Source organism: Myxocyprinus asiaticus, chromosome 30, assembly GCF_019703515.2.
Source record: "Myxocyprinus asiaticus isolate MX2 ecotype Aquarium Trade chromosome 30, UBuf_Myxa_2, whole genome shotgun sequence".
NCBI classification, from domain to species: Eukaryota; Metazoa; Chordata; class Actinopteri; order Cypriniformes; family Catostomidae; genus Myxocyprinus; species Myxocyprinus asiaticus.
In genome coordinates this window covers 41,519,020-41,541,364 of record NC_059373.1, presented here as the reverse complement: position 1 = coordinate 41,541,364, position 22,345 = coordinate 41,519,020, and the positions used below count along the sequence as shown (strand labels likewise).

The 22,345-nt window shown below is 39.9% G+C and overlaps 1 protein-coding gene across 1 annotated transcript; it reads left to right on the top strand.

Moving 5' to 3' along the window:
* The first annotated feature begins 526 nt into the window (after positions 1–526).
* Positions 527–18,982, top strand: sf3a3 (splicing factor 3a, subunit 3). The gene is made up of 17 exons (XM_051663223.1): positions 527–758; positions 1,294–1,341; positions 1,597–1,649; positions 1,746–1,851; positions 1,937–2,009; positions 2,158–2,249; positions 2,331–2,413; positions 4,905–5,043; positions 5,415–5,483; positions 6,253–6,320; positions 6,477–6,584; positions 6,712–6,781; positions 6,955–7,119; positions 7,972–8,082; positions 13,426–13,516; positions 16,074–16,129; positions 18,502–18,982. Exons 1-17 carry the CDS (start codon positions 663–665, stop codon positions 18,577–18,579), a joined length of 1,506 nt encoding a protein of 501 aa, XP_051519183.1. The 5' UTR covers positions 527–662; the 3' UTR covers positions 18,580–18,982.
* Positions 18,983–22,345: the final 3,363 nt, after the last annotated feature.

Genomic DNA, 22,345 nt, shown 5'->3' with positions numbered 1-22,345 from the left:
TTTACGAGTTGCTATTTTGTATGATCTTGCACAATTTTGTTTGCATAAACTTGTATGACTTCATCATGTGCAAATTCCCGGATGTCTAATGCGGAATTAAGTGCGAGTTTCGCGCACTTATTAATATTATGCCCTTAACCAAACCCCTTATCTAAACTTAACCATTCAGTAGCGTGTAAACATGATAGGAAGCTGTTGTGTGTGACAGAAGCAAGTAATTGTCGTGTATTAGATGGAGAAGATGTCCAGCGATGTCATTGGTTGTAGTGAAAGTCGTAGGTATTCAAACGTGTGCAGTCGCACAATATCATACGAATTAGCCAAATTTAGAAAAGTCGTACGAATCCTGACGATTTCACAGTGAGAGTGTGTTGGATAAAATGGCTTGCCATATAGCTTCCCCTGGACCCGCCGGTGGTTCTGAACAGGGTGAAGCCTTTGAACGAATTTCCGAGTTTATACTGCCATCTAGAGGAAACAGCGTTACTGTGCGCGTGCACGCGAAGAGGGGTAGGCGCCAACACCGGAACTTTAGTTTTCTCGGTCTTATTTCCGGTCGAGTGAAATTAACGCTGGATCTGTTTCCTGTTCGTTACACACGCGTAAGATGGCTAAACTACAATAACAGAATAAAGTAGATTTCAGTACATTAATAAATCACCATGGAAAGCATTTTAGAGCATCAGCGGCGATACCACGAGGAGAAAGAGAGACTTATGGACGTGAAAACGAAAGAGATGCTGACGAAGAAAAACACGGTAACTCTACAGCTGGACGAGGCCAAAACACATCGGTGTTACAAACACACCACTGAAAAATGAATATGTGAAATATCCACATATACTGTTAAGTCAAGCTGTTTGGCGCAATTTACTTTTCATGACCATTTCTATCTGACCCTTGAATTAAATGGGCGGTGTTGCTACTGCACCTTTTAAAGCGTCCAAATGTAAATGTGTTGACTATGTATTTTCAGCTTATAGGTTTCAATACATTATGCTTTTGGACTGGAAATGAAGTTTGAGATTTAAGTTACGTTTGAGGGTGTTTCTATAGTACTTCAAACTCTTATTTCAGCACTTTTTGAAAACGTACCTTCCTTGCAAAAACGTACACAAATGCTTCAGCTTCTCGGAAGATACTGTTTTATCCTTTAAACCTTTTGTTTCTTTGTACCCTTGTGTTTATTTGAACATTTGTGCATAACTCCACCTTGTTTTCATTGGCGGTAATCATTGCTGTGTTAATGTGCATTTGATCAACAAACATCTATAAACTTTCTCTCTTCAACAGCTGAGAGACCAGATTAATTCAGATCATCGAGTCAGAGCTATGCTGGATGTAAGAGGCATATTTAATCTGTTCTTTTGTTGAAGTGTGTAATTTTCTGCTGCTGTAGTGCTACCAAACATTTATTTTTTGTTTTGTTTTTGGCAAAAATAATGAATTGTTTACAAACGAACAGAAGCCTTGCCTGGCATCTGTATCAATAAGTTTGGAAATTATCATTAGTAGTTTTGCATTCCTCCATATTTGTATCATATTCATGGTTATGAAAACAAACAATAACTCAGTTTGTGTTATTTTTCCATACAGAGGTACATGGAAGTGAGTGCGAACCTCAAAGACTTATACGAAGACAAAGATGGGTAAGATTTTGTCAAGAACGCTCGAGTCTGTTATATAAAGTAGAAACGTTGTAGGTTGTGTGATCACATGACTATTTGTTGTGTATTTTTCATCAGTATGCGAAAGGATGAGCTGAATGCAATATCAGGACCAAACGAGTTTGCTGAATTCTACAACCGCCTCAAACTTATTAAGGAGTTCCACAGGAAACATCCCAATGAGGTATGATGGTGTGATATGTGTCTTCCCGTCACCACACTCAGACATGCATCTTAATGCAAAATAACATGCAGTACTTTAATTCCAGATCTGTGTGCCCATGTCAGTGGAATTTGAAGAGCTCATGAAAGCCAAAGACAACCCCAGTGAAGAGGCACAAAGTAAGTCCTAATGTTATTAGTTTTGTTTGCGAAGGCAACGTACCTTTATTACTACTGCTCATACTCTGGTGCTAGTGACTGAAAGTTTAAGAACTCAGTTGGTCTTTAACAGTGATGTGTTGTTGTTGACATGTTCTAACAATTACAGACCTGGTGGAGTTCACAGATGAAGAGGGTTATGGACGCTACCTGGATCTCCATGACTGTTACATGAAGTACATTAATCTGAAAGGAGTAGAGGTACAGTGTTTCTTTTAATCTCTCTGTCTTTCCATAATTATCTGAAAGGTTCTTAATGCCCAGTTTGCTGTTCTCTTCTAGAAACTGGAATACGTCACATACCTGTCCACATTCGATCAGCTCTTTGACATTTCCAAAGACAGGAAGAATGCAGAGTATAAGAAGTATGTGGCGCTTTTCAAAGCAGTAACATAAACTGTTATTTTATCAATATTCAGGTAGTTCATGCATGTGTCCATAAACTTAAGGTAAGATTTATTGGAATGTATAAGGGAAAGTGTGCAATTTAAGTGCTGTAGCTGGTCATGATTTCTTTTGTCACCATTTTTGCCTTCACAAGTTCATAGGTCAAAGACAACGAAGCTCATTTTCTAGTCCAGATCTATTAAATTGTTTAAAAATGCATTACAATTGCAATTCATACTAAACAGTTACTTGAAAACACATCTTTAATGGTGAACATGTTTTCAATTACTGAGTTTTATGTCATTTTTATATTTTTGTTTTCTGGGGATTAAATTAAAATATGCCATGTGGTGTAACTGTCCGGAGACAGTAAAAGTCTTATTAAAAGCTGCAATAAGTTGAAAAAAATGTTGGCATTAGTAGTGCAGAGTAATCTTGGATTATTTTTTCTTAAAAAGCAGTGAAACAATTGTATTTTATTTAATATGATTAATTTTTAAAAGAAATTGTCCACCAAATCAAAGTCATGTGGTGTAACCAACATGAAGGTAGCTATTTTGTTGTCATGTGAGAAATAAAATAAAAATAAAACAGAGAGGAGCCTTTTAGACCCTCATGATTGTGTTTGGTGTTGTAAAAACAAATCATTTTGTCATATCAATATTTTATCATTTTTATGAAAAGGTACATTTTGGTCAGGAAAAATACGTTGGTAAACTTTTCTCAAATTAATGAAGTTGTTCTTTACATTTGTCATGCATTTAAGGTGTAAGGAAATTATTTAAATACTTTTTACTTGATAATTACACCACATGACTTATTTAAAGTCAAATATTAAATCAATATTTTTCGGTAGAAAATACTGTAATTTGTTTGTTTTTTTTTTAATGTGAAACCAACATGGACACAAAGATTACATTTCTACGAGCTTGACACATAAACTAGAGTTTAAAAAGATTTATAATTTTTGTCACCTGTCATTATGACCCTCATATTAAATTGTCCTGCCGTGTGGCAAATTAATTTTTAATACATATACGGTGGCATGAAAAAGTATGTGACCCTTTGAATTACCTGCATTTACTGTATGAATTTATCTTTAAAATCTGGTTTGATCTCCATCTAAGTTACAATAATGAACACACAATCTGATTGAAGTAATAACACACAAATTATTGTATTGTTTTTGTACATATTGAATAAATAATTCAAACTTTCACAGTGTAGGTTGGAAAAAGTAGGAGTTGGCAAACCTGGCATCCAATTAAAGAAACGAGATTGGAGGTGTGGGTTAGAGCTACTTTTACCCTTAAAAAGCACTCAAACATTTTGAGTTTATTCACAAGAAACATCTGCTAACATGGACCATGCTTCAGAAAAAAGAGATCTCGGAAGACCTACAATCCAGAATTGTTGCTTTGCATAAAGCTGTAAAGAGTTACAAAATCTCGAAGAGCTTCAATATTCATCTGCCCACAGATAGACAAATTGTCTATAAATGGAGATGTTTTATAACTGTGGCTACTCTCCCTAAAAGTGGCCGTCCAGCCAAGATGACTCAAAGGGCACTGCAGAATGCTCAGTGAGGTAAAAAAAGAACCCTAGAGTGACAGCTAAATACTTGAAGGAATCACTGGAACTTGTAACATCTCTGTTCATGACTGCAGTACTATATGGAAAACATTAAACAGGCATGGTGTCCATGGCAAGGCACCATGAATGAAGCCGCACTTTTCCAACAAAAAACATGGCAGCACTCCTGAAATTTACTGAAGACTACCTTGACTCTCCACCACACTGCTGGGAAAATGCTTTGTAGACTGATGAAACTAAGGTTGAATTGTTTGGGTAGAACACGCAGCACTACGTATGGCGGAAAAAGGGCACTTTTGTACTTGTGACTTTTATGAAGATGAGATAACATTTTATGACCAATTAATGCAGAAAAATGGCTAATTCCAAAGGGTTCACATACTTTGCTTGCCAATGTATTCCATGTAATTTCTCAATTAATATGAGGTTGCAAATCTGAATGTAAATTAGTTATAAAATAATTATTAAAATGCCGTTTAAAATACGTCTAGATGGAATATAGTATGTCACACCACAGGACATGTCAGCTACCCTAAAGTATTGATGTCAACTAGCCGGTTATTTGTGAATTATTTTTATGTCATTATACTATATTGTTACAAAAGTGATTGGTCAGAGATTCTGGTTTATTTGATATATGCAGGTTTTTGAAGTAACACATGTCTGAGGTTTTGGAATTGGGATGGGAATCGTAAGGAATTTAACACTTCCGATTAAAGTTCCATTAACGATTTTATAGTACTTTAGTTTGCAAAGAATGAGAATGCACGTTTGTTGGTTTATGGAACCATATATATATATAAAATTAAAAAAATTAAACCTGTTCCCAACCCTATTTTTGAGCATCTGTGTTTGGTCTCTCATCTGCTCCTGCAGGTATCTGGAGATGTTGTTGGAGTATCTTCAGGATTACACAGATCGTGTCAAGCCTCTGCTGGATCACAATGAGCTGTATGGAAAAATCCTGGTGGAGTTTGAGAAGAAGTGGGAGAGTGGGGCATTCCCAGGCTGGCCGGTGGGTTTGTGTTTGAGCTGGACAGATCGCATTAAATGTGTTCAGAATTCAAAGTTTATTTGTAATAGTATTTGCATATCTTCCGAACATGATTTGAAAAATTGCTGAAATAATTATGGCAGGTTGATCTTATAAATTGGTGTTACATTTAAAGTTACCATAGCGCTATCAGCTCTGTTCCAAACCCTAGAGAGCGATCTTCCTAGACAGCATTTCAAGGTATCACGCGTAGGCTCACTCCCAGTGCAAAAGAGTTGGAAAGTGACTGTTCCAAACAGTAGGCAGCACAGTTATGCTGCCTTGTAAGCTATCAAATGGGAGTGATTGAGGTGTTGTTTTTTAAATGTATTGGTTTGATGTTTTTGTTGTAGAAAGAGACGAGTAGTGCATTGACCCATGCTGGAGCCCATCTGGATCTGTCTGCCTTCTCATCCTGGGAGGTCTGACATGTTGTTTCATCTACACTGACTTTGTTTCTCCTGCCTGTTGTAAAGTGTATCCTTTTTTCCCCAGTATGTTTTGTGTCCTATTTTCCTGGTTAAAACTTAATTGTAATGTTTAGAGGTTGGGGAAAAATTGGTTCACTGATGCATCACGATTCTTTCTCGAACAGTTCTGGATCAATTCACAAATTGTTAATCTATAAATGAATTAATAATTGTTTCTGTTTATTGGAAAAGCATATACAGGATAACACATTACAGGTACATATAACTTAAGTATGATGTGGTGTGCAAAGCCGCATAAAAAAACTGCACAGAGGACACATCTGTGGTGGCGGCATTAATACAAAAAAAATGTGCAAACATGCACAGTGCAAGCAAACTTGCGCAGGCTCCTTCAGATGAGTTTAGCTGCCAAGGACAAAAAGGCTGAATAAGCTTAATATTAAAAAACAAACCACCAAGACAAAGTTTAAAGTCAGTCTGGTGCAGCGTTTTATTTACACAAAGCTACAGAGCTTTGAGTATGGTTTTAATGCAGAATCTTTACACAGATTTTGCCGACAAGCCACCATAGCCCATGATTTGCGCCCCTGAAAAAGATGCATCAAGAATTATTTTGTAATCAGAATGTGACTCCTCAAATTGAAATCAAGTTGAATTGTGAGGTGCCTTTTAGATTCCCACCCCTACTAATGCTGTTGCATATGGCACAGAGGAGCAAGTCAATTGTGTGGGAGTGTAATGCTGTGTGTTTGTGTCGTAGGAGCTGGCGTCTCTGGGTCTGGACAGATTGAAGTCAGCTCTGATGGCTTTAGGACTCAAGTGTGGAGGGTGAGTGGCGCAATACCGTCCCGCTCTCAGTATACTGCTTTTAACTCACATTTAAACAGTTTGTAAACCTCTCAAAGACCTTAAAGTCCCTGATTCTTGAATCTGTATGTGTATATGTGTCTGGTGCTGAGTGTATTATTGTTTGTGTTTTGCTAGTACACTAGAAGAAAGGGCACAGCGTCTGTTCAGCACTAAAGGCAAATCTCTGGAGTCTCTTGATCCCTCTCTCTTCGCCAAAAACCCCAAAGCCAAGGGACCAAAGAAGTAAGTGTCTTTCAGATTGAAATAAGTGCAGAAACAATTCCTCAATCGTCTTGATTACAAAATAATTCTGATTAGAATATGCACTTAGATGCAGAATGTAATTATTATCTTCTGTTTCTGTCTGCAGAGACTCAGAGCGCAACAAGGAAACTGCATTTCTTGAAGCTCAGATTTATGAATATGTGGAGATTTTGGGGGTAAGCGGTCTCAGCCTGTGCTGTTGTCTGGGCTTTTAGAGTGTAGTCTTGTGGGGGGAGAAATCCCTGAATGTGCTTTGAATGGTGTTTGTAAGGGGAAAGTGTCATGAGCATTGTTGTGAATTGTGTAGTGTTTCATATGGCTCATGTGTGTATATGTTTGTGTGTTGTAGGAGCAGAGGCAGCTGACCCACGAGAATGTTCAGAGGAAGCAGGCGCGTACTGGAGAAGAGCGCGATGAAGAGGATGAAGAGCAGCCCAGTGAGAGCGAGAGTGAAGATGAAGATAATGAGATCATTTACAACCCCAAAAACCTGCCGCTGGGCTGGGATGGGAAGGTACACTTCAGTTCATCAGAGTGGGAAAATTTGGGGTAAAGAATTGGAGTTTAGAGAAGTTTGACAGCGTAACATAGAAGTCCCGTTCTTCATATATACAATTTAATCTCCAAGATGTTTTAATCGATGTGTAATTGACTCTAATCGTGTGGTTGACTTTAATTTAAGGTTTGATTAATGTAACAGTAAACTGGGTGCTAGAGCAAAAAATCTTGATATTATCTATTATTTTGATATTTATGTATTCTGAAATTATGCCTTTTTTGCCAAATGCAGTTGGTTACCCAAAGAAAGAGTCCTGTCCTAAACTTCGACAGAGCCATTCTTACACTCTTCTGGAAAGCAACGGTTAACTTATAGTTGTCTCTGAATATTAAGCTAGAAAGGAGAAAGTCTTTTAGTATTGAGAAATTATACACTTCAATTTAAAAATGGTGTTTTCCCCGACACAAGAATATTTAATTTTCATTTATCTGCACCAAAATAGCAATACCTAGTAATACACAGCAATATTTACCTATGTGTATTCTGAAAAATGCCACACGGTGATTTCCATGAACGTTTATAAGACACAAATTGTTGAATTGTGTTTTGAATCGATTCATTTTTACAGACAATTTGAACAGATTCAAGGAAATGACTCAAACTTACCAACGCTAAAGCTGTTTCTGCCACTGAAGTTTAAATTGAAACACTAATCAAACATGTTTGTCTTAATGCTCTTGTGAGTTGCGAGACGAGTAAAGATCGTAAAACTAGTCTACTGACACACTCTTTTGGAAAGGTTTTGGGCAAATTAGAAGTGCATTAACAATGAGCCTGTGTCATTAACTTTTTTTCTTTTGTCTTTAGCCTATTCCATACTGGTTGTATAAACTACATGGTCTAAACATCAACTACAATTGTGAGATCTGTGGAAATTACACATACAGAGGACCCAAAGCCTTCCAGAGGCATTTTGCAGTAAGTTTCATTTATTTCCCCCTCCACACATTTAACATGCTTTTTGGATATTTTTTTTTTTCTTCAGTGGATGCTTCAGTTCATAAAGCAGTGTTTAGTTGCATTGATTCCAAGTGAAGACACTTTGTCATGTAATGATGTGAGGTGTTTGCAATAGAATCGTGTTTTAAAGGTGGAGAAAGTCATTTGAATCCAGTACACTTTTTGTCAAATTCTGGGAATGTCTCTTCACTTCATTAAAATCAACCAAGCCAGTTGTAAGGACTTTAAAGAGATGGACCAATGAAGCAGAGCGGGAACTACAAGCCTGCTTCGATTGCACGGATTGGAGTGTTTTTGAGGCTGCGGCCACAGACCTGGACGAGCTCACAGATACTGTTACATCATATATCAGTTTCTGTGAGGACATGTGCATTCCTACTAGGACTTATTTAAAACAAGTTTTCAGCTAACGACCCTGCATCAGTGTGGAGTGGCATGAAACAACTCACAAATTACAGGACTCCTACCCCCTTTCGGAAACAAAAGACTAGGAAAGCTTCAGGCCCAGATGGCGTCTCACCAGCGTGTCTTCGATCCTGTGCTAACCAGCTGGCCCACATCTTCACACAGATCTTCAATAGATCTCTGGAGCAATGTGAAGTCCCATGCTGCTTCAAATGCTCAATCATTATTCCTATCCCAAAGAAACCAAAAATCACAGGACTTAATGACTACAGACATGTCGCCCTGATGTCTGTGGTCATGAAATCATTTGAGAGACTGGTGTTGGCCCACCTGAAGAACATCACTGGACTCTTTCTAGATCCCCTTCAATTTGCTTATCGAGCAAACAGGTCTGTGGATGATGCAGTCAACATGGGATTGCATCATATCCTGCAACATCTGGACAGACCAGGGACATATGCAAGGATCTTTTTTGTGGACTTCAGTTCGGCTTTCAACACCATCATCCCAGCTATACTCCAGAATAAATTACACCAACTCTCTGTTCCCATGTCTATCTGTCAGTGGATTACCAGCTTTCTGACGGACAGGCAGCAGCTTGTGAGACAGGGGAAACTCACTTCCAGCACCTGTACAATCAGCACTGGTTCCCCCCAGGGATATGTGCTCTCCCCACTACTCTTCTCCCTCAACACCAATGACTGCATCGCCAAGGACCCCTCTGTCAAGCTCCTGAAGTATGCAGACGACACTACTGTCATCGGCCTCATCCGAGATGACGATGAGTCTGCATACAGAAGGGATGTTGAACAGCTGGCTGTCTGGTGCAGTCAAAACAACCTTGAGCTGAACACGCTTAAAACGGTGGAGATGATTGTGGACTTTAGGAGGAACACCCCAACACTGACCCCCCTCACCATTCTAAACAGCACTGTGGCAGCAGTGAAGTCATTCAGGTTCCTGGGCACTACCATCTCACAGGACCTGAAGTGGGAGACCCACATTGACTCCATTGTGAAAAAGGCCCAGCAGAGGTTGTACTTCCTTCGCCAGCTGAGGAAGTTCAACCTGCCACAGGAGCTGCTGATACAGTTCTACTCAGCAGTCATTGAGTCTGTCCTCTGCACTTCAATAACTGTCTGGTTTGGTTCAGCTATGAAATCAGACATCAGAAGACTACAAAGGTCAATTTGGACTGCTGAGAGGATTATTGGTTGCCCCCTGCCCCCCTTAAAGAACTGTGCACTTCCAGAATGAAGAAAAAGCCTGGAAAAATCACTCTGGACCCCACTCACCCTGCCCACTACCTTTTTGAACTGTTACCTTCTGGCTGACGCTTCAGAGCTCTGAGCACCAGAACTGTCAGGCACAGGAACAGTTTTTCCCCTCAGGCTATCCATCTCATGAACAGTTAAATTGCCCCATTGAGCAATAACTATGTGCAATACACAGTTTAGTCTTTTTTTTGTTTATATTTATCCAACACATCCAACCTCTTCTGCCATTTCATTCCTTTGAAAAAAACAAAACAAAAAACATTTGCACTGTACATAACAGATAACAGAATTGTATTAGATTACACTATGTATGTGTGTGTGTGTGTGTGTGTGTATGTGTATGTATGTGTGTGTCTGTGTGTTTATGTACGTATGTGTATAACTATTTTTAAATTATTATTATGTGTGTCTTGCTGCTGTTTTTGTATTTTTTTTGTATTGTTGTACACTGGAAGCTCCTGTCACTGAGACAAATTCCTTGTATGTGTAAGCATACTTGGCAATAAAGCTGATTCTGATTCATGGTCAGCTAGCTGTCTGTTCTGTGTGTGTGCTAAAATCTGGTGTTTGTACACAGCCCTGGCTCTGTAAATTGGAAAATAAACAAAGTGGATCGGACCAATGCACACAACACTATTCCAGCCAACCAGCAACAGGGGGTGGTTCGTGCTCGTGCACAGGATGGGGGGGAAGGGTAGGGGAGGGGAAATGGGGCAGTGAGCGAGAGGGAAATTCATTAGAAGAAGAACAGGGACAGTAAATCTGGCTAATGCTAACTTGCTGAACTCCAAGCAGGAGAGATGGCCGAGAAACAGCCCAAGAGAATAAGTTCAGACAAATATCAAATGAAAAAGAAGGGTTATGATCAGGCAAGGGCTAGGAGCTGCGTAAACATCAGAGAGGCTTTCCAATGATGGACAGACCTTTGAGAGCTGAAAGGCCTGAAGATGGATGCGGAGGTTGCTCTGTTTCTGCTTGATAGGTGGGTAGCATTAGTTTTGGTATGTTTGACAGAACGAAGATATGCTGTTGTGATGTTAGCTATAGTAGCAGGAGAGTTGTGAGTGTCACTGTCTGGAGCTGGTGTGCTGGCTCTGGGAAACTGTCTTGTCCTCTGCATGTTATCTTTGCAACTGTAGCAACAGTTTGCAAACCAACTACATAGTTAACGTTATTTTCATTACTTGCTGTGTTGTTGTTCACTCTATATCGTAGGATTTGTCCGTGCAACGTTTACAAAGGTTTTTATAGCCACGATGGCCTAAAAACACAAGTTTGCTAGCACAGTGGGATTATTTGGATTGATGCATAAATTGACATATGGGGGGCGGAGCTTCTGAAGGAGCACTGAAGGGAGGGGTGTGTTATTTTGGCTGTTGAGTTCAAATATCAACAATCTTTATCAGGAATCGCTTAATCCACATTTAATGACTAGTATTGTTTGTCAGGTGTCACAGATATACACAATGTATTGATTATAATTAGGGGTGTAAATTGGCAGTTTCATCATGACATGATACACTATATTGCCAAAAGTATTCGCTCACCCATCCAAATAATTGAATTCAGGTGTTCCAATCACTTCCATGGCCACAGGTGTATAAAATGAAGCACCTAGGCATGCAGACTGCTTCTACAAACATTTGTGAAAGAATGGGCCGCTCTCAGGAGCTCAGTGAATTCCAGCATGGTACTGTGATAGGATGCCACCTGTGCAACAAGTCCAGTCGTGAAATTTCCTCGCTACTAAATATTCCACAGTCAACTGTCAGTGGTATTATAACAAAGTGGAAGCGATTGGGAATGACAGCAACTCAGCCACGAAGTGGTAGGCCACGTAAAATGACAGAGCGGAGTCAGCGGATGCTGAGGCGCATAGTGCGCAGAGGTTGCCAACTTTCTGCAGAGTCAATCAATACAGACCTCCAAAGTTCATGTGGCCTTCAGATTAGCTCAAGAACAGTGCATAGGGAGCTTCATGGAATGGGTTTCCATGGCCGAGCAGCTGCATCCAAGCCATACATCACCAAGTTCAATGCAAAGCGTCGGATGCAGTGGTGTAAAGCACGCCGCCACTGGACTCTAGAGCAGCGGAGACGGGTTCTCTGGAGTGACGAATCACGCTTCTCCATCTGGCTATCTGATGGACGAGTCTGGGTTTGGCGGTTGCCAGGAGAATGGTACTTGTCTGACTGCATTGTGACAACTGTGAAGTTTGGTGGAGGGGGGATTATGGTGTGGGGTTGTTTTTCAGGAGCTGGGCTTGGCTCCTTAGTTCCAGTGAAAGGAACTCTGAATGCTTCAGCATACCAAGAGATTTTGGACAATTCCATGCTCCCAACTTTGTGGGAACAGTTTGGGGATGGCCCCTTCCTGTTCCAACATGACTGTGCACCAGTGCACAAAGCAAGGTCCATAAAGACATGGATGAGCGTGTTTGGTGTGGAAGAACTTGACTGGCCTGCACAGAGTCCTGACCTCAACCCGACAGAGCACCTTTGGGATGAATTAGAGCGAAGACTGCGAGCCAGGCCTTCTCGTCCAACATCAGTGTCTGACCTCACAAAGGCGCTTCTGGAAGAATGGTCAAAAATTCCCATAAACACACTCCTAAACCTTGTGGAAAGCCTTCCCAGAAGAGTTGAAGCTGTTATAGCTGCAAAGGGTGGGCCGACGTCATATTAAACCCTATGGATTAAGAATGGGATGTCACTTAAGTTCATATGCGTCTAAAGGCAGATGAGCGAATACTTTTGGCAATATAGTGTATATCGATTCTCTTAGCCAGCGAGTCTATTTTTGCCATGTCTGCCATGTTGCAATTTCTATTCGATTCAGGGTCTTGCGATCGATATGAAACGATATAATGTACCTATTTTTATAATAATATAAAAAAGAAAGTCACACACATGTGATCATCAATGTTCATCAATATTCAAACCTAATAACAGCTGATTTCGATTGAAGTTACTTAATGCAGTCAAAATAAATGCATAGACATAATTTTAGAAGTATTACATTATTATTACATTATTTTTATTTACATATACTTTCACAAACAGTAGCCTCTGCACTGCGGTGGTAGAGACGTGGTCCCATTCTTTCTGCTATCTTCCATGGGTCTTCTTCATATAAGATCATCGTTAGATCATAGTTGGCCTCATATCTGTCACAGTGATTGCACAGTGGAAATTGAAAACAGCTGCAGAAATCAGTCCTTTTCTGTGCTGTTGAAAGCACACGGGAGTGCTGGAGCAGAGCGTTTGCTTTTAAACAGTAACTTTATATATTATCCTTGCTTTTTTTTCTTGGCTGCTTCTGCTGCTCTGAGTGCTAGGCTGCTGCTTCGCTTGGCACTTGCTTCGCGCTACGTTAGAATTGCATATGGACGTGGCTTACGTGAGAGTGTCAATAACAGTGCATTCTAAAAAATACACATTGATTTTTTCGCGTTGCATTGATGCATCGCATCATTGGTTATTTGATCGATACATCGATCCAGGTCGATGGATCGTTACACCCCTAATTGTAATGTCATAATTGTTGCACATGATTACATAACAGAGGTTGAATATGGATATGATGATAACATGTAATGATCTGTTTACTCTGTTTTCAGGAGTGGCGTCACGCTCATGGCATGCGCTGTTTGGGTATTCCTAACACTGCCCACTTTGCCAACGTCACCCAGATTGAAGATGCAGTGTCTCGTGAGTATTCTGATTATTGAATACCTGAGATATTATCATACTGATGATGAATTAGACAGTGATTAGAGACCAGTGCTTTGGTGAAGTGAGATTATGCTCACACAGTGGACTAGGATCAATAAATGCTACTGTCCCTTCTCAAGCTAAATAAATAAGTATAAATGTTAGAAATATGTTGGGAGACAACTATGCTGTTGGAAACAGTAACAGTGTTGACAGTAGGAATGTCATGATTATGAAATTTGTCTGACAATTATGAATTTTTTTTTTTAAATTGAAGCAATCAATACATGGCTGAAGTTCCTTTTTAAAAAAAAAAATGTGATTAAAAAGCTTTTTTATAGTCAATCACAATTAATCACAGATTTTGAAAGTGCTGAAATTTGACTATATGTACTACTTTTCTTGTCAAAATGCACATACTGTATATACCGATCAGCCACAACATTAAAACCACCAGCCTAATATTGTGTGGGCTCCCCCCCTCCACCAAAACTGTGCCAACCCGCATTTCAGAATAGCATTATGATATTCTTCTCACCACAATTGTACAGAGTGCTTATCTGAGTTACCATAGACTTTGTCAGTTCGAACCAGTCTGGCCATTCTCTGTTGACCTCTCTCATAAACATGGCATTTCCATCCTCAGAACTGCCACTCACTGGATTTTTTTTGTTTTTGGCACCATGTTGAGTAAATTCTAGAGACTGTTGTGCGTGAAAATCCCAGGAGATCAGCAGTTACAGAAATACTCAAGCCAGCCCGTCTGGCACCAACAATCATGCCACGGTCGAAATCACTAAGATCACATTTTTTCCCCATTCTGGTGGTTGATGTGAACATAAACTGAAGCTCATGACCCGTATCTGCATGATTTTATGCACCGCACTGCTGCCACACGATTGGCTGATTAGATAATCACATGGATGATTGTTGGTGCCAGATGGGCTGGTTTGAGTATTTCTGTAACTGCTGTTCTCCTGGGATTTTCACACAACAGTCTCTAGAATTTACTCAGAAATTAGTATCCAGCTTAGGAGGACAATACACAGTGGCTAGAATAGTAGGTGTTGACCCGTTTATTTGTAAAGCGATGGACTCAAATGAATTATGGAAGGGCACTGTTATCGAGGATACCTTCCACTTTTCATTACAGAGAATCGCAAGACCACCCCCCAGGCCAGAGATGTTAGGTTGACAAACGTAAACAAACCTGGGGGATCGTTTTGTTGTTGCCATGTCTTTGTTAAACAGAAAAAGTCAAACTTATGATCATTCACAAGGTCGTATACTAAGGGTCCTTTGTTGGTGAGCGAGCGGATGTTAAATAGACCAAAGATCAAATTTTTTCCCCATTCTGATGGTTGATGTGAACATTAACTGAAGCTACTGACCCATACCTGCATGACTTTAGTATTTCTGTAACTGCTGATCTTCTGGGATTTTCACATACAACAGTCTCTAGAATTTACTCAGAATAGTGCCAAAAACAAAAAAACATCCACTGAGCAGCAGTTCTGTGGATGGAAACACCTTGTTGATGAGAGAGGTCAAAAGAGAATGACCAGATGGGTTTGAACTGACAAAGTCTATGGTAACTCAGATAACTGCTCTGTACAATTGTGGTGAGAAGAATATCATCTCAGAATGCTGATATTCTGAGATAATGGAAAAAACTACTTCAATTTGCTGGGGAGCATAAAGATTGGACTGTGGAGCGATGGAAATGGGTAATGTGGTCTGATGAGTCCAGAATTACCCTATCCAAAGCGATGGCCACGTCAGGGTAAGAAGAGAAGCGCATGAAGCGATGGACCCGTCATGCATAGTTCCCACAATACAAGCCTCTGGAGGCAGTGTTATGATCAGTGGTTCCTTCAATTGGTCAGGTCTAGGCTCAGCAATGTTATGCAGCAATAAAATGAAGTCAGCTGACTACCTGAATGTACTGAATGACCAGGTAATCCCATCAATGGATTTTTTCTTCCCTGACGGCTCGGCATATTCCAGGACGACAATGCCAAGGTTCATCTGGCTCAGATTGTGAAAGAGTGGCTCAGGGAGCATGAGGAATCATTTTCACACATGAATTGGCCACCACAGAGTCCTGACCTTAACCCCATTGCAAGTCTTTGGGATGTGCTGGAGAAGCTTTACGGAGTGGTTGGAGTCTCCCGTCATCAATGCAAGATCTCAGCTAAAAATGTATGCAACTCTGGCCGGAAATAAATGTGACATTGCATAAGGTTGTTGAAACAATGCCACAGCAAATGCACGCCGTAATCAAAGCTAAAGGCGGTCCAACTAAATATTGGAGTATGCGACTTTTGTTTTTGGCCAGGCAGTGTACTTGTCAAAATGCATGTATCCCTTGGTTTTAAATTTAAAAATAACAATGATGCATTTCTGACAATTATTTATTTCTTGTGGTCTTAAAAAGGTCTTTAAAAAGTCTTACATTTTCATTCATGAAACTTGCAGAAACCCTGAGAATGAACCTAATGATATCTTCAGTGTCCATATAATTTAAAATATGTTTATCTTTTCTTGTGAATAGTCTGGTCGAAGCTGAAGTCACAGAAATCATCAGAACGCTGGCAGCCAGACACAGAGGTGAGTTCTTCTGAGAGACATCCAACCTAACTATTAGAGATGTCACACCCTGTCTACAAAACTGTATCACTTCCATTATAATCAGTGATGCTGTCTACACTGGAAGAGTCCGTTGAGTGGGCATGCACCTTCAGTTGATAGACCAGATTTATTTTTGACGCTGAAGAGCTAGTCAATTTACTATCCCGTCAGTCTGAAATTTAATTCATTTTACATATAATATTTAACTTCTGTTACATGAATATGATCATGATGTTTCTGGTCTCTAGTATACTCATTTAAACTTTCGAAACGTATTGTATACAGTTGAAGTCAGAAGTTTACATACACTTAGTTTGAAGTCATTAAAACTCATTTTTCAAACACTCCACAGAATTAATATTAGCAAACTATAGTTTTGGCAAGTTGTTTAGGACATCTACTTTGTGCATGACATGAGTAATGTTTCCAACAGTTGTTTACAGACAGATTGTTTCACTTTTAATTGACTATATCACAATTCAAGTTGGTCAGAAGTTTACATACACTAAGTTAACTGTGCCTTTAAGCAACTTGGGAAATTCCATAAAATGATGTCAAGCCTTTAGACATTTAGTCAATAAGCTTCTGATAGGAGGTGTACTGAACTGGAGGTGTACCTGTGGATGTATTTTAAGGCCTACCTTCAAACTCAGTTTCTCTTTGCTTGACATCATGGGAAAATCAAAAGAAATCAGCCAAGATCTCATAAAATATGTTTTGGCCCTCCACAAGTCTGGTTCATCCTTGGGAGCAATTTACAAATGCCTGAAGGTACCACGTTCAACTGTACAAACACAAGTACACAAGTATAAACACCATGGGACCACGCAGCCATTATACCACTCAGGATGCATTCTGTCTCTTAGAGTTGAACGTAGTTTGGTGCGAAAAGTGCAAATCAATCCCAGAACAACAGCAAAGGACCTTGTGAAGATACTGGAGGAAACAGGTAGACAAGTATCTATATCCACAGTAAAATGAGTCCTATTCGTCCTACCGACTTAACCTGAAAGGCTGCTCAGCAAGGAAGAATCCACTGCTCCAAAACCGCCATAAAAAATCCAGACTACAGTTTGCAAGTACACATGGGGACAAAGATCTTTCTTTTTGGAGAAATGTCCTCTGGTCTGATGATTCAACTGTTTGGCCATAATAACCATCGTTATGTTTGGAGGAAAAAGGGTGAAGCCGAAGAACACCATCCCAACCATAATGCATGGGGGTGACAGCATCATGTCGTGGGGGTGCTTTGCTACAGGAGGGATTGGTGCCCTTTGCAAAATAGATGGCATCATGAGGAAGAAAAATTATGTGGATATATTGAAGCAACATCTCAAGACATCAGCCAGGAAGTTAAAGCTTGGTTGCAGATGGGTCTTCAAAATGGACAATGACCCCAAGCATACCTCCAAAGTTGTGGCAAAATGTCTTATGGACAACAAAGTCAAGGTATTGAAGTGGCCATCACAAAGCCCTGACCTCAATCCGATAGAGAATTTGTGGGCAGAACTGAAAAAGCGTTTGCGAGCAAGGAGGCCTACAAACCTGACTCTGTTACACCAGTTCTGTCTGGAGGGATGGGCCAAAATTCCAGCAACTTATTGTGAGAAGCTTGTGGAAGACTACCCAAAATGTTTGACCCAAGTTAAACAATTTAAAGGCAATGCTACCAGATACTAACAAAGTGTATGTAAACTTCTGACCCACTGGGAATGTGATGAAAGAAATAAAAGCTGAAATAAATCATTCTCTCTACTATTATTCTGACATTTCACATAAAAGTTAGATCCTAACTGACCTAAGACAGGGAACGTTTTCTGCGATTTAAATGTCAGGAATTGTGAAAACTGAATGTAAATGTATTTGGCTAATGTGTATGTAAACTTTTGACTTCAACTGTATACACAGTTGTTGAAATAATAACATTATTTTTATGATATAATAAATATTATAAAGTAAATTATTATACCAATGTTCAGTTGAGAAAAGTAGGTTACAGGTTATTCATCCATTTTACCATTGCTGGAGGTTAGCATTGAGCTCACAGCTGATTGGTTCATGTTAGTTAACATTTTGAGATGATATGCTGCTGTCTAACACTTCCAGTGTAGACCGACTCAAGCTGTTGCAACATCAGTCACATTTGATGTAAACATGGCGTGATGACCTCAAGTTGAACTATTGTAGTAGGTTTTAGGCAGAGCTAACTATCCATCCTTTGACTCCTTGGCTTGTTCTTTATTGGAGGTTTAAAGATTAGCGAAGTTGTGCACTTTTTATGGGATAAAATTTCGAATGCAATCGCATGTTTGAGTTTAGAAGCGAAATTAATTTGCTCTCTTGTCTTGCAGGAGGAATATGAAGACTCCAGTGGAAATGTGGTAAACAAGAAGACTTATGAAGATCTGAAACGACAGGGGCTGCTGTAGAGCCCCATCACATTAACAAGAAATTGTCACATATTTGCTTTGTGAAAACTGAAGCATGATCGTTTCTTTAAACTATAGAGAGCTTAGTCCTTCCCTAGATTTTAGCAATGTGATGTATTTTTTGAGTATTGTCGAATTTGTATGTTTTTATTTCATTTTGATCATTCCCCATTTCCCCTTCTCAAATATGACACAGAATACTTTCATTATTCATTAAATTTTAGCACATTGTTCAAAGAATGGTTGGTGTTTGGACTGTTTGTTGGTCTGGAGAGTGAATGTCTAAACTTGCTGTACAACTGAAATATTTTCACTTGATATTAAGACAGACAGTATGTCAACTAACTCGAGTAAAATTGCAGTAGGGATCTGTTTCTGTAATAAAGGCTTTATATTTGCTGTTTATCATGTTCACTGAAGTCTAAAGTTAACTGCATTCTGCCTCTAAAGTGTAATTACATTTATCTTTGATAATTACATTTGATTCTAGTATAAATGCATTTATACTATACTCATGCATGTGCAGAACCATCATGACAGCCAAATACACAGGGCTGTATTGAGTATCTAAAACACTAGCTTATCCCAGTGTGTGTACACTACAAAGCATACTGACATGATGCAGAGTATCTGCACATGGTATAAAGGCAGCATTCAACAAACACATCCCATGCACTGCTATGATAATATGAAATGATGAGCAAGTTAAAAACTATTCTAATAGAAAACCAAGCCTATACTGGAACCACTGACAAGTTTGGGTTCAACTGGGCTAAAGCCCCCTTGGGAAAATGTTAAATTTTTCTGATTCAAAGTATACAGTATATAATGATTAAAAAAATCAAATGTAAAAAGGTATACAAAGGTTATTAGATTACCTACTGTAAAAGTGTAATCTAAAAAATTATGTTGCTCATGACTATTTTAGTTGTGTAATAATTTATAATCCTTTTTAGAAGTAATCTACCCAACACTGTATGTATAAGAGTGCAGGGTAAAGTGCAGAGTTAGCACGTAACCCACTAATAATTAAAATGAAAATGGTCATTGTTTACTTTGTCACATGGGTTTGAAACAACATGGGGGACTATCCATTTAAATTTCATAACCACCTGAAAAAACAGTGATATGCTGACCCTTCATTACAAAGCCCTGACCTGCCAAAAACTGACACCAGCCAGCTGGTCTTAGGGTGCTTACACACTAGTGAAAGCTCAGATGGATCGTTTGATGCATGGGAGTGCGAAAGGTGCAGTTGGAAGGCATGCACCACACAGTGAAAAGGCGGTCACGGATAGAGATGGCTATTTAAAATGCACTCAACAAGCACTTTATTAGAACCACCTCTACACCTACTTATAAAAAACTACTGCTGGTGAAATGTAGACCCTTCTATATACCCAGAGAATTCTCTGCGGTCTTCATCGCTACTGTTTACTGTTTGTATTGATAGCATAGTTCCAACAACACATAAAATTGATATTTCAGAATGAGAAACCCTGGATTAACAGTAAGGTTCGGACCATGCTTTGTGCCTGGCCCTCTGCATTCAAGTCAGGTGACTCTGAGGCCTACAAGAAAGCAAAAGACGACCTGAGGAAACGTATTGGAGAGGCAAGCTCACAACAAATGATCCTTGAGGGATGTGGCAAGTAGAGGTCTGCACGGGACTGTTTTTTCATCCCGCTCCTGCCTGCAAGTTTCTTTCCCGCACCCGAACGCTTCAGCTGAATTTTACTACACCTGTTCTCTGCCCGCAGTCTGCCCAGAGTGATTTTCTTCCCGGCCGCTCTCGTTTCCCAGCCACTCATTGTTTTCCACATAAAGCAAAAGCCATACAAACAGACAAGTGTACACACAAATATTTTTGTTGTTGTTTTTGTTATTGTTATAATCAGATGACGTGTGACATGATGCCCATCTGACTTGCCTGAGGTTGGTTTCTTAACTCTTATATTGACCATTTTCCAGTCCCAGTTTCACATCCTTTGATGACACAGTGTGTCCATGCTTTACTGTGCCATTCTTGTAAAGCGCCGTTGACTATAGCCTGCTCTAAATATTGGATAATTTTATGCACATGTTGTGTGCACATTTTTACGTTGGATTTTCTGTTTATTGTTTGCTAAATTTAATGAATTGTAAAATAAAATAATTATTGTTTGCATTCGTAAATCAATAATATTAAAATAGATATTCTCATCGGATTTTTCAGGCTCTTCTCTGACTGCCTGCTCCCACACACAACTCATGGACGTACCGTCCGCTACCGCCTTAAAAAAAGAAATCTGACAGGGTCCCGGTGAACCTGCGGGAGTTCTGCGGGAATGCAGACCTCTAGTGGCAAGGTTTGCAGCACATCACAGGCTATAAGATTACAAAAAATTACTCCGTGTGCAGCGATAACAATCTATCTGATGATCTGAGCACTTTCTATGCTCAGTTCGATGTATCCAACAATGCATCACAGAGATGGGTTCCGGTCACTCCAGCTACATTGGAGCCTACTTTTACTGTGTCTGTTGAAGATATGTGCAAAACCCTCTGCAGAGTACACTCACGCAAAGCTGCAGGTCCTGACAACATACCTGGATGTGCAATAAGAGCTTGTGCCATGGAACTCGCTGCTAAAATCACTGACATATACAACCTCTCTGTCACACAAGCTATTGTACCCATCTGTTTCAAGACAACAACCATCATCCCAGTGCCAAAAACAAAACAAAACAAAACAGTGTGACGTTTAAATGACTACCGACCGATAGCTCTCACACCTATCATTATGAAATGCTTTGAAAGATTAATCATGGCCTGCATAAAGAACATCATCCCAGATTCATTAGATTGTTTACAGTTTGCATACCATCACAACATGTCCGCTGAGGATGCCATCTCTGCTGCTGCCCACACAATTCTCAGCCACTTGGAGAATAAGTACAGTTACGTGAGAATGCTGTTCATTGACTACAGTTTGGCCTTCAATATGATCAATCCCATTGAACTAGTAGACAAACTTCTCACGCTTGGACTACACCCTACTCTCTGTCAATGGACATTCAACTTTCTCACAGGCAGACCCCAAATTGTCAGAGTGGGGAACCGGACCTCCGCCACCCTGATTTTAAACACTGGTGAACCACAAGGCTGCGTTCTTAGCCCCATACTCTACACCCTCTTCACGCATGACTGTGTTTTCGCTCATAAAAAAAAGACGATCACCAAGTTTGCCAACGACACCACCATAATAGGTCTCATCACTGGGAATGATGAGACAGCCTACAGGAGAGAAATAACAGACCTGGCAGTCTGGAGTGAGGAAAACAACCTCCTCCTGAACATCAACAAAACTAAAGAAATTATTGTAGACATGCGGAAAAGGAAGGTAAACCATAGGCCTCTGTACATCGGTGATGCTGAGGTAGAGAGGGTGAGCAGCTTTAAGTTTCTGGGAGTCTACATCAGTGAGGATTTCACTTGGTCACACAACATCACACACACAGTAAAGCACAACAGTGGCTCTCTTTTCTGAGGAGACTGAGAAAATTTGGCATGACACCTAAAATACACAGAAACTCCTACAGGTGCACCATCGAGAGCATACTCAGCAACTACATTACCATTTGGTATGGTAACTCTGCCCAAGCTCGCAAAGCACTTCAGCATTTGGTCAAACCGGCACAGTCTATCACTGGCACAGCCTTGCCAACACTGCATGACATCTACCACAAGAGAGTGTGTAGAAGAGCCTTCAACATAATCGAAGACC